The sequence below is a fragment of the Danio aesculapii genome, chromosome 15, assembly GCF_903798145.1.
Source record: "Danio aesculapii chromosome 15, fDanAes4.1, whole genome shotgun sequence".
Classification (NCBI taxonomy): Eukaryota; Metazoa; Chordata; class Actinopteri; order Cypriniformes; family Danionidae; genus Danio; species Danio aesculapii.
Window position 1 is genome coordinate 41,530,151 of NC_079449.1, and position 10,000 is coordinate 41,540,150.

The 10,000-nt window shown below is 35.4% G+C and overlaps 1 protein-coding gene across 1 annotated transcript in view; it reads left to right on the top strand.

Annotated features, from left to right (window-relative positions):
• Nucleotides 1-10,000, top strand: part of atm (ATM serine/threonine kinase) — a 155,958-nt gene that overhangs the window by 88,429 nt on the left and 57,529 nt on the right. The window contains exons 31-35 of the mRNA XM_056474506.1: nt 134-266; nt 347-442; nt 4,473-4,644; nt 4,797-4,938; nt 7,342-7,518. Coding sequence (XP_056330481.1) covers nt 134-266; nt 347-442; nt 4,473-4,644; nt 4,797-4,938; nt 7,342-7,518 — 720 coding nt within the window. The remainder of the gene's footprint in view (nt 1-133; nt 267-346; nt 443-4,472; nt 4,645-4,796; nt 4,939-7,341; nt 7,519-10,000) is intronic.

Below are 10,000 nucleotides of genomic sequence, written 5' to 3' on the forward strand. Positions count from 1 at the left end.
AGAAATTCAAAGTTGGCTGGTGATCATCGTGGCACAATTGATATATTGTGTTTGACATTGATCATTTATGCTTTCAACATTTTTATACTCTTTATTTTATGTGCCTACTTCTCCCTTTTTCCATCTTTTGCAGGAAATTGAGCACTTCCTGTCTGTTGCATCTTGCGATTCTTTGCCCTTGGCCCGTTTGGAGGGATTGAAAGATTTGAAGAGGCAGCTTCACACCCATAAACAGCAGATAGGACAACTTTTGAAGGAATGTCATGGTCAGAATCATGGCATTGTTATACACTATTAGCAGTGTTATAATGCTTCATCTTAATATCTGCTGTTTGTGTTTGTTTAGCCGATCTTGACAGCTGCATTCTGGTAAATCTGGTTCTCAACCTTCTTCAGCTCTGTAAAATCGCAGCGAACCATCCTGGTGGAGGAGACATCATGAGTAAGTAAAAAGTTAAGAACCCCTAAAATGCCTTGATGAGATTTTTTTTGACAGCATATTTACTGAAGGGGTTAAACTTCTTCTTTCCTTTTTCTTTCTTCTGTTTTTTTAAGCATGAATTATGATGGGCACACATATCACAATACCACCAGTCTTTCAATACAAATAGTTTTGATTCTGGTGTATATAGACCAATTGCAAAAATTATAACTCTTTAAATTATATACAGTTGAAGTCAAAATGTTTAGCATTCCAGTACCTGTTTTTTATTTGTTTATTTATTAATTTTCAAAAATTTTCCCAAATGATGTTTAACAGAGCAAGGACTTTTCCACAGTATTTCCGATCATATTTTTCAGGTTATCCACAGGGTCTTAAAATGTCTTAAATCTCAAAAGCTAAATTTTAGGCTTTAAAAAGTCTTAAAATTACTGAAATATTGTGTTGTAGGTCCTAAATCTTTTTTTTTTTAGTCTTCGTTTTGCTTCGTACATTTATAGCTAACCGATCTGGCTATCAACACCAATACAACCCCTAAGAATCCTTCAGAATAAAACTTTAAAGTTTTTATCCAAAAATAGCATTTAATTACTTTAATAACGTGTGTTAAATAGTTCTCCTTTTATTTACTGCTGAGGATACTGACCTGACTTATCTTTTTTATTATTAAATTATTATTAATGTAGACTGAAGTAATCGACAGCTAAGTTTTGTTCTGTTCTTGATAAGGCTTATATATTTAAAATTAAAAAAAAAAACAATCAAACGAAATTACTATTATTGTATTATTAAATGTATAAAATTATTTCTTGAAAGGGCTTGTGAAAATCTTTTCTAACTGGAATATTGGAAAAAATCCTTTGCATTTAGCCCTGTTTACGTCTAAAATTTTAATGTTCTTAAAAATGTCTTTAAGTCTTAAATTTAACTTGGTGAAACCTGCAGAAACCCTGATTTAGTTTTATTTTGGCTAGAATAAAAGCATCATTAAAAAACATTTTAAGGTCAATGTTATTAATGTCTACAGAACAAACCATTGTTATACAATGACTTGCCTAATTATTTATTTAACTAAAATAAATAAGAGGTGTATGTGTTACTTTCAGGGCTTGACATCAACTTTTTTGATCACCAGTCACTGTGGCTAGTGTTCTCACATTAGTAGCCACTCGCCATTTTCACTAGCCACAATTTTGTTGCTGGGAAAATATATTCTATATGCATAAATTTGACTTTGACATGCTAGAATGACTTGATTTAGATTTTGAGTTATGTCCACACGCCTCCTCATTCAGTTCACTTTTGTGTGTCGTGTATGAGTTTACTCACTGTGCACGAGCTAATGGGTTATGGTTTCATAGTGTCGCATTGCAATTAGTTTTTATTTCCCATGACTTTTCAGAGCTCAAAATTAAGGATTTCTGAAATTTATCTCTGACCTAAAAACAAGCAAAATATAGCTGTATACATGTGCTTTTTATTCAACAAAACTTTTCTTTAGAAGACAAAAAACAATTGACATTTAAAAAAGAATTATTGTCATGCATCCAAACTGCACAGTAATCTCAGATCACCAGTTAACTACACATAAATGGGGAGGTAATCTCCTGTTAAAGCAATGTTATTCTAAAAAATGATAATGATAATAAAAAATTCATTCATTTTCTTTTCGGCTTATTCCCTTTATTAATCTGGGGTCGCCACAGTGGAATGAACCGCCAACTTATCCAGCATATGTTTTACGCAGCGGATGCCCTTCCAGCCACAACCCATCACTTGGAAACACTCACACACTTCCATAAACACTCATACACTACAGACAATTAGCTGACCCAATTCACCTATAGTGCATGTCTTTAGACTTGTGGGGGAAACCGGAGCACCCAGAGGAAACCCACGCCAACACAGGGAGAACATGCAAACTCCACACAGAAATGCCAGCTGCCCCAGCTGAGGCTTGAACCAGCGGCCTTCTTGCTGTGAGGCGAGAGCACTACCCACTGCGTCACCGTGCTGCAATTAATTAAACCATATTAACAAAAATAACTGTAAGCAAAAGAAAGCAGGTGAAAAGCATACCGTGTGTGATAACGAAATGATGATCACGCGCACATGGTTAACGTTAGGCCTATTAATAATCTGTTTAAAGAATGAATAAAGCAAAAGCAACCGCTGCTGCTGCTTACAGAAAGACATTTAAAAATCTCTATTTCAAAGAGAACCAATTACCCCACTTGCGTTTCCAGGCACATTTGCTTCACGCAAGGAAAGGAGTGTGCACGCTTTTTAAACAGTCACCGACGAGTGATTATCCTCTCATTAGTCATTCACTTGCTTTCTTTTGCTTGCGTGACTACATTTATTTTTGTTAGTCGTGCTGTTTCTTGATTCTAAGGTCGCATTTTCACGCATATTGGGCCATCCTTATTGCCGAACGCTGATTTAAAAAAAAAAAAAACATTTAAGAGATATTTTCAACCAGCCAAAGTGGCTATTGTGAGTGACTGTCTAACTTGCCACAGTTGAAATCTACCCGCATTTGGCGGGTGTTAAAGAGGTGGTGCACAGTGTATTTTTTTAAGGCTTGTTTGTGTTTATAAAATGCAAAGCAATGTGTGTTCATGCTTCACTTGTAAAAAATCATGATATTTTTTTCATATATCTTACTTTGATTATATACACCTACTCTGCTAACATGAAAACAGCTGTCATATTTCCTAGTTCCTCTGAAAGGCCCGCCCTCAAGAGGCTCTGATTAGTCAGCTAACATAATGTGCTGTGATTTGCGGAGTGGCTCTACGTCACGCCCCTACATGGACGTGCTTTCGTGCTGGATAATCAGTGAGTCAGACCAGCTGTTAGCTGCATTAGCTGCCTGAATGAAACGTTCACATTAGGGTTGGGCCGATATACGATGCCATCGTCCATCGCCTATGGCCGATAGACAACATGATGCTGAGTCGGCATCGCCGATCCTCCGCCCTGCGCCCGTCGCAAACCCACTCGCGAAAAATACTAACTGAGACCTCGTTTGCGGGTCAGGTAGTTGAAACGGTAGGCTACAAATAATAAATTCACCTCCACCTATGACGACGTTGCCATCGTCCATCGCGATGTTTCACATTAGACATCGTATGATGCCAAATTGGTCGACATCGCCCAACCCTAGTTCACATATCTTTTGCGAGTTTGTTATTTAAGATGTAAGAATACACTGAAAGCGGCTGCATAGAGAGACACTGAAAGCGGCTGCATAAAGAGACACTGCACGTGCTGCTGAAGATTGTGGCTGTTTACAGCAGTCGAAAAAATATGAATTAGTAGCTAAATTATTAGCAGTGCCAAACAGCATTTCTTGTTGTTTACGTCCTCGCTACAACATACCGTTAATGCTACAAATTGTGCATGTAGTTGATCAATTTTAACAAATAAAAACACTTACAGGTTGTGGCTCACAATCCACAGCTTCGTCGGTTGCAGGAGTTTAAACCGAATTCAGCACTAAACTGAGAGAGATTCTGGAAGGTGTCCTTTGTCAAATGCTAGCTATATCTTTCTTTATAATTCTCTGGAACATAATTATAATAAAATTAAGCACTTCTGTCTTTGTGTCATGTCCTTTGGAAGCCCAAATACAGAAACAGAACAAGCTCTGTGGAAATAGCAGCGTTTGGACGGCATTTTATCTTTCTCTGCTATAACATAACAGAGCTTCTGGCCACGCCCCTTCACTGCGCAGGGTGTGAATGCACGTGACTGGAAGCCCTTGTGATCTCACTAGCCCGGATGTATTTTTTTGTAGTCCCCAAACTTCGTTCGCTGTAGGCTTTGCTAAGCTATCTCAGTAAAAGCCAATGTCTCACTTTGCATTGAACTTTGAGCATCTTACATTCAGAGATGTTGTTTACGTTAACACAGCTACATTACAAATCAACTAAAGTTTCAAATATGATATCGTAGTGGACCACCCCTTTAATGTCAAGCCCTGGTTATTTTAATTTGCTAAATGTTTTTATTGTTTTCTCCTCAGAGGCTGCTGGTCGGTGTCTGGGAGAACTTGGACCACTTGACTTATCATCCATTGCTTTGCACCATGGGAAAGACCAGCTGTATGCTAGAGCAGCCAAACTGTTCCATGATGTCCCACATCAGTGGATCTTCATTATCCTGAACTCCATGGACAATGCGCTCACAAATCACAGGCACTTCATTACAGCTTTATTTGCAGATGCTCTACTTGCATACCGATTTAAGATGAACTACAACAAAACTAAATAAAAAATATAGTGCATTTATTTTCAATGTCACTGCACCAATTACAGCTCAATTCTCTTTTAACCCATTTTTATTTCAGTATTGCAGTGCGTCAGACTGCTGGCTTGTGTCTAAAGGATATCTTGGCCACTCAGTCTGGGATTGAATTCGGGGAAATGCATAAAAGTAAAAGGGACCCTTTGCTGGCATACCTAAACCCCTTCCGCTCTTCCAAGATCCGGGTAAACCATTCACAAATACACATCTAAATTACTGTTACTTTATTATTGACTGCTTTTGGGTTTTATGTTTTTCAGGACGCCCTTTCTATCCCTGTAATTACATAGTATTCGGTGTACTTAGTACTAAAAAATTAACAAAATGTTCTTACTATTATAATATTACATAGAGGCTGAAAATATCCCTCAGCTTTCTAACGTCTATATAACCTCTAATGTATAATTGCGCCTGCTGCAGCAATGTTCCTTGATTATTATACCAGAAAGAGAGTATAATTCCTAGAAAATAGCACCTTTTCATTTTTGCTTGATCTTAGTACACAATGTATCTACAGCAGAGTCAAGCTTCAAATTGAAATATTATTGTAAGTCTTTGGACGTTTTTGCGCGAGATGCTAATGGTCTAATCTGATTTAGTGGTCTATGCTAAGCTAAGCTAATAGAGCTCCCGCCAGACCCAGAGATTGTCTTAATGGATTTCATAATGGCTTTACTCATCTTTAAACTCATCATTAAAATGTAGGGGACTTGTAAAATTTCCCCCCCAAATATATAAAAAACCTTTAATATGTAACATCATTTGGACACGTAAAATGAACTGTTTAGCCTTTTATCTGAATGTTTGAGTCAAACATCAATTAAAATTGAGTGAATATATGTTTTTAGTGATGGCTGTTTTCAAAGCACTGCTTCATGAAGCTTAGAAACCTTTACAAACATTTAGTCTTTGAATCAGTGGTTCTGAGTGCTTGTCAAATTTGCAAGGACACATGATTTCAGTAAAAGAAAGGCTTTGTTGTGTCATTTCTAAAGCATTTTGAAAAGTAAATGGTTGGCTTCCCATTGGTAAATCACTGAACAGCAGTGTTGGGCACGTTACTAGTTATAGTTACTACCAGAGATGTATAAAGTACTAGAGACCCAGACTTAAGTAAAAGTACAAGTGCTCTATCAAAAAAGTGACCTGAGTAGAAGTTGAAGTGCTCTTTAAGCACCATACTTAAGTGGAAGTACTAAAGTATTCAACATTTTTTGTACTTTTGTATTGCAAGTAGTTTATTTCAAAATTTACTACTCAAGTACTGAAAGAAAAGTACAAGTATTGTGTAATGTAGTTATTTTTGAAAGCAGTCAAAAGACATCATATTGTTTTGTTTATTTTAAATATCTTTTTTGGGGGCACGTGATTAAGCAGAACGAAAAGAAACGTATATGTATATATGTGTTTTTGTGACACACAACTTTGAAAGGTGTGTGTTAAAGCTCTTATAATCTGTCAGATCTGTGGTTCAAGCACGAGAGAAAAACAGTATCGTAAGACACGTTTCTTTTCGTTCTGCTTAATCACGTGCCCCCAAAAAAGATATTTAAAATAAACAAAATATATATATAAAATAAACAAAATATAAATATATATACGTATATATATATATATATATATACGTATATATATATATATACGTATATATATATATATATATATATATATATATATATATATATATATATATATATATATATATATATATATATATATATATATATATATGTATATACGTATATATATATGTATATACGTATATATATATGTATATACGTATATATATATATATATATATATATATATATATATATATATATATATATATATATATATATATATATATATACGTATATACATATATATATATATATACGTATATATATATATATATATATATATATATATATATATATATATATATATATATATATATATATATACGTATATATATATGTATATACGTATATATATATGTATATACGTATATATATATATATATATATATATATATATATATATATATATATATATATATATATATATATATATATATATATATATATATATATATATATATATATATATACATGTATTTCCAATTAAATAAATATATAATTATATTTCCAATAATATGTTTCCATTAAATCTCTGCATGACACTAAAAAGAGTTCCCAGACCAGTCGGAGTTACCAGATTGGTGGGCAAGAGGGCTGTTTTTCAGCTCGTTACCTTATTGGCTCACAATGAGTTTTATCCATATTTGCATCATTGATTCTGTGATCGATCTCATGGTCTGTTGAATAATGCCACGAATGTGCATTTATCCTGGCTATCTACATCAGGCTTGACATGGCGGCTCGGTTTCATCCTGGATCAGCAAACATGCAACGGACTAAGCCAGGAGGAGCTGATTAAACTAGATCAAGCCACACTTTTTCTGTTATCTTGGCTTTCTTCATTGAGCTTTTGTGCAATACCCCTCAGATGTCTTCATTTTAATGTTTATTATTGGTTTCAACAGGCTTTAACTCATAAAAAAAGCCTGTTCCTTACAATACATATCTGCTTTTTTTTTAAAACAGGAACCCATAATGGCTATGAATGTGACTCCAGAGTCAAGAGATCGGCTGACGAGTTCTGACCTCTGGTTGATGCAACCTGACGGACACAAGGACTGGTTAAAGAACCTGTGCATGGCCCTGTTAGACAGTGGAGGAGTGAGAAATGAAGCCCTGCTTCTCACCAGACCTCTCTGTGAGGTACATACTGTGTTTTGGTGATCCTGGTTTGGCAGATGAGTGTTCTTCTGAATGAAAGCCTCTGAGTAAAAACCATAAAGGATACACGTTTTCTCATAGATTTACTCCAGCCATTGTCTTCCAGGATTTTATATGTGACCTCTTATGCAAGTTTAAGCGCAGTTGTGTGAATATATCCAGCCTCTAATGGTAAAAATAAACAATTTTCTATCTACATAAACTTTGATTGACATTCTCCCTTTGTACATGTCATCAGAGGGGGATTGTCCCACCAGTTAGTGACGATCTCTCCTTCATTAACATTAACAGCCCTGAGTGGGAGGCAGCCATCCGCCATTAGAATTTTTTCTCACCACACCTGCTGAAGATAATTTCAGTGACTAAAGCCCTGTTTACACTAATACGTTTTCGTTTTAAAATGCATACGTTTTGCTACGGTTACGCCTTCCGTCCACGCCGGAGTTTTCGAGTGCCGTGTTTTTAAAACGCTGAAGATGCCATTTTCGTTTTAAAACGTTGCTGCTCCGTGTCAGTGTGGATGGGGGAAAATGGAGACATCCGAAAACAGAGGCGTGACTGCAGACAGTCTGATTGGGGCTTTTCCCTCAATATTAAGTAGCCTACATGAAGTTCAGTCTTGCATCCTTTCCTTGTAAGTTCAGACTTCGCAAGTTTGATTTGGAAAACAGACTCCCAAGGACTCATCGGGCAAATCTTCAAAGGAAATAGTGTACTTTATAACATCATTCGTATCATTCTGGCTATGTTGTTTGACTATCTTAACAATAAAATGATAACATGATATTGACCTTATTCTTAAATGTGGAAGTGCACTTGTTTTTGCGATTGTTTTAGAACCTCTGATTCAGTTGCCTATAGGAGAAATGACTAGGAATAATAAACGGCAGAAAACGGTCAAACTACTTGCTCTACAAACAAGTGTTTGCATGACAATACAGACAAAATAGAATATTATAATAATTCAAAATCAGTTTTTCATCAAGCAGCAAAACGATCCGTTTTTAACGTCTAAAAATGAATGGAAGTGAATGAGACCGGAAGTCTCGAGCCAAAAAGATTCAAACGGCTGCACCTGCTTGTACGTGGAGAATAAGGTGAATAAGGAACTGCCTATTTTCATTTTGATATTAACTTAACAGACATTAAAAATGTTAAGACATCATGTAGCTACATATTTATATGACCGTCATCTTCACTGTATTTATATTTATAACAAAACGGTGCCTATAACATAAATACCTCCTTTCATTTTCAGTGAAAATACAAAACATAGCCTCTATTTTGCTGAATATCAGTTTAAATAATCAATCATGGCTATTAAAAATTATAATGTACAGTAATTTTATACAATACAGGACATAAAGGCAAGCAATCAGTCAAACTTGCAGAATCAGTGTACGTTGTTACGTTAATTAATATATTAACTTATATTTGCGCTCAGCCAAAACACGTTACCTGAGAACAAGTAATAGATTCAAAAGACCAAAGTCGGGGAATATGTTGTTGGATATAGACAACAAGATTAATTAAATATCACGTTTAACAAACATAGTGAGATTAGATCCAGCGGAAGATTCTTGATGAACCGTCCGATGTGCACAGCTCTCACCTGGGGTTTTGTGCTCAAAGCACGCGCTGACTGCCTGGAGATCAGACGCGAGTATACACTGCAGCGCACAGAGTGTGTACGTTTTCAGCAGTGTAGTGTGGACAGAGAGCTGCTCAGAAACGCTTGGTGAAACGCCAGTGTGGATGTGGATTGTTTTCATCATATTAGTGTAAACGGGGTATAAGAGGCATTATGAATGTGATGTATTTTTTTAGGATGCACAAAATAACACTTGAATCTACATAGACTGCCTTCTTCTGAGACACTTCTTTTGATATATTCAGTTTTTCACACATATAACTTAAGTCCTGTTTGAATTCGTTTTTATGCTGATGCAATGGTGTTTGTAGCTTCGCCCTCTTTTAAAAAGAGCACAATCTCATTTGAATTTAAAGCACCAGTCACCAAAATCACACAATTTAGATTAAAACCTAAACAGGGCAGTTTCAAAAAGTTATTAAAAATTATTTGTGAGGTATTTTGAGCTGAAACTTCACATAGACATTCTAGAGACATCAGCGACTTATTTTGCATCATGTAAAAATAATTTGTCCCCTTTAAAGGGTTCGTTCACTCAAAAATGGAAATTATCCCATGATTTACTCAAGGCATCTTAGCTTTTGCTTCTTTCAGTCAAATAAAATCAGAGTTATTTAAAAAAATGCCCTGGCTCTTTCAAGACCCTACAATGACAGTGTGTAGCTGTTTCTCTTCAACACTCCAAAAGAAGGCCAATAAAGTGCATCCATTTATAAGAAATAGTACCTCAGACAGCTCCATGGAGTTACAGCAGTGCATATGACAGTTAGCGGAAGTTACACAAAACTATTTAGAAAGTTTTAAACAAATTAT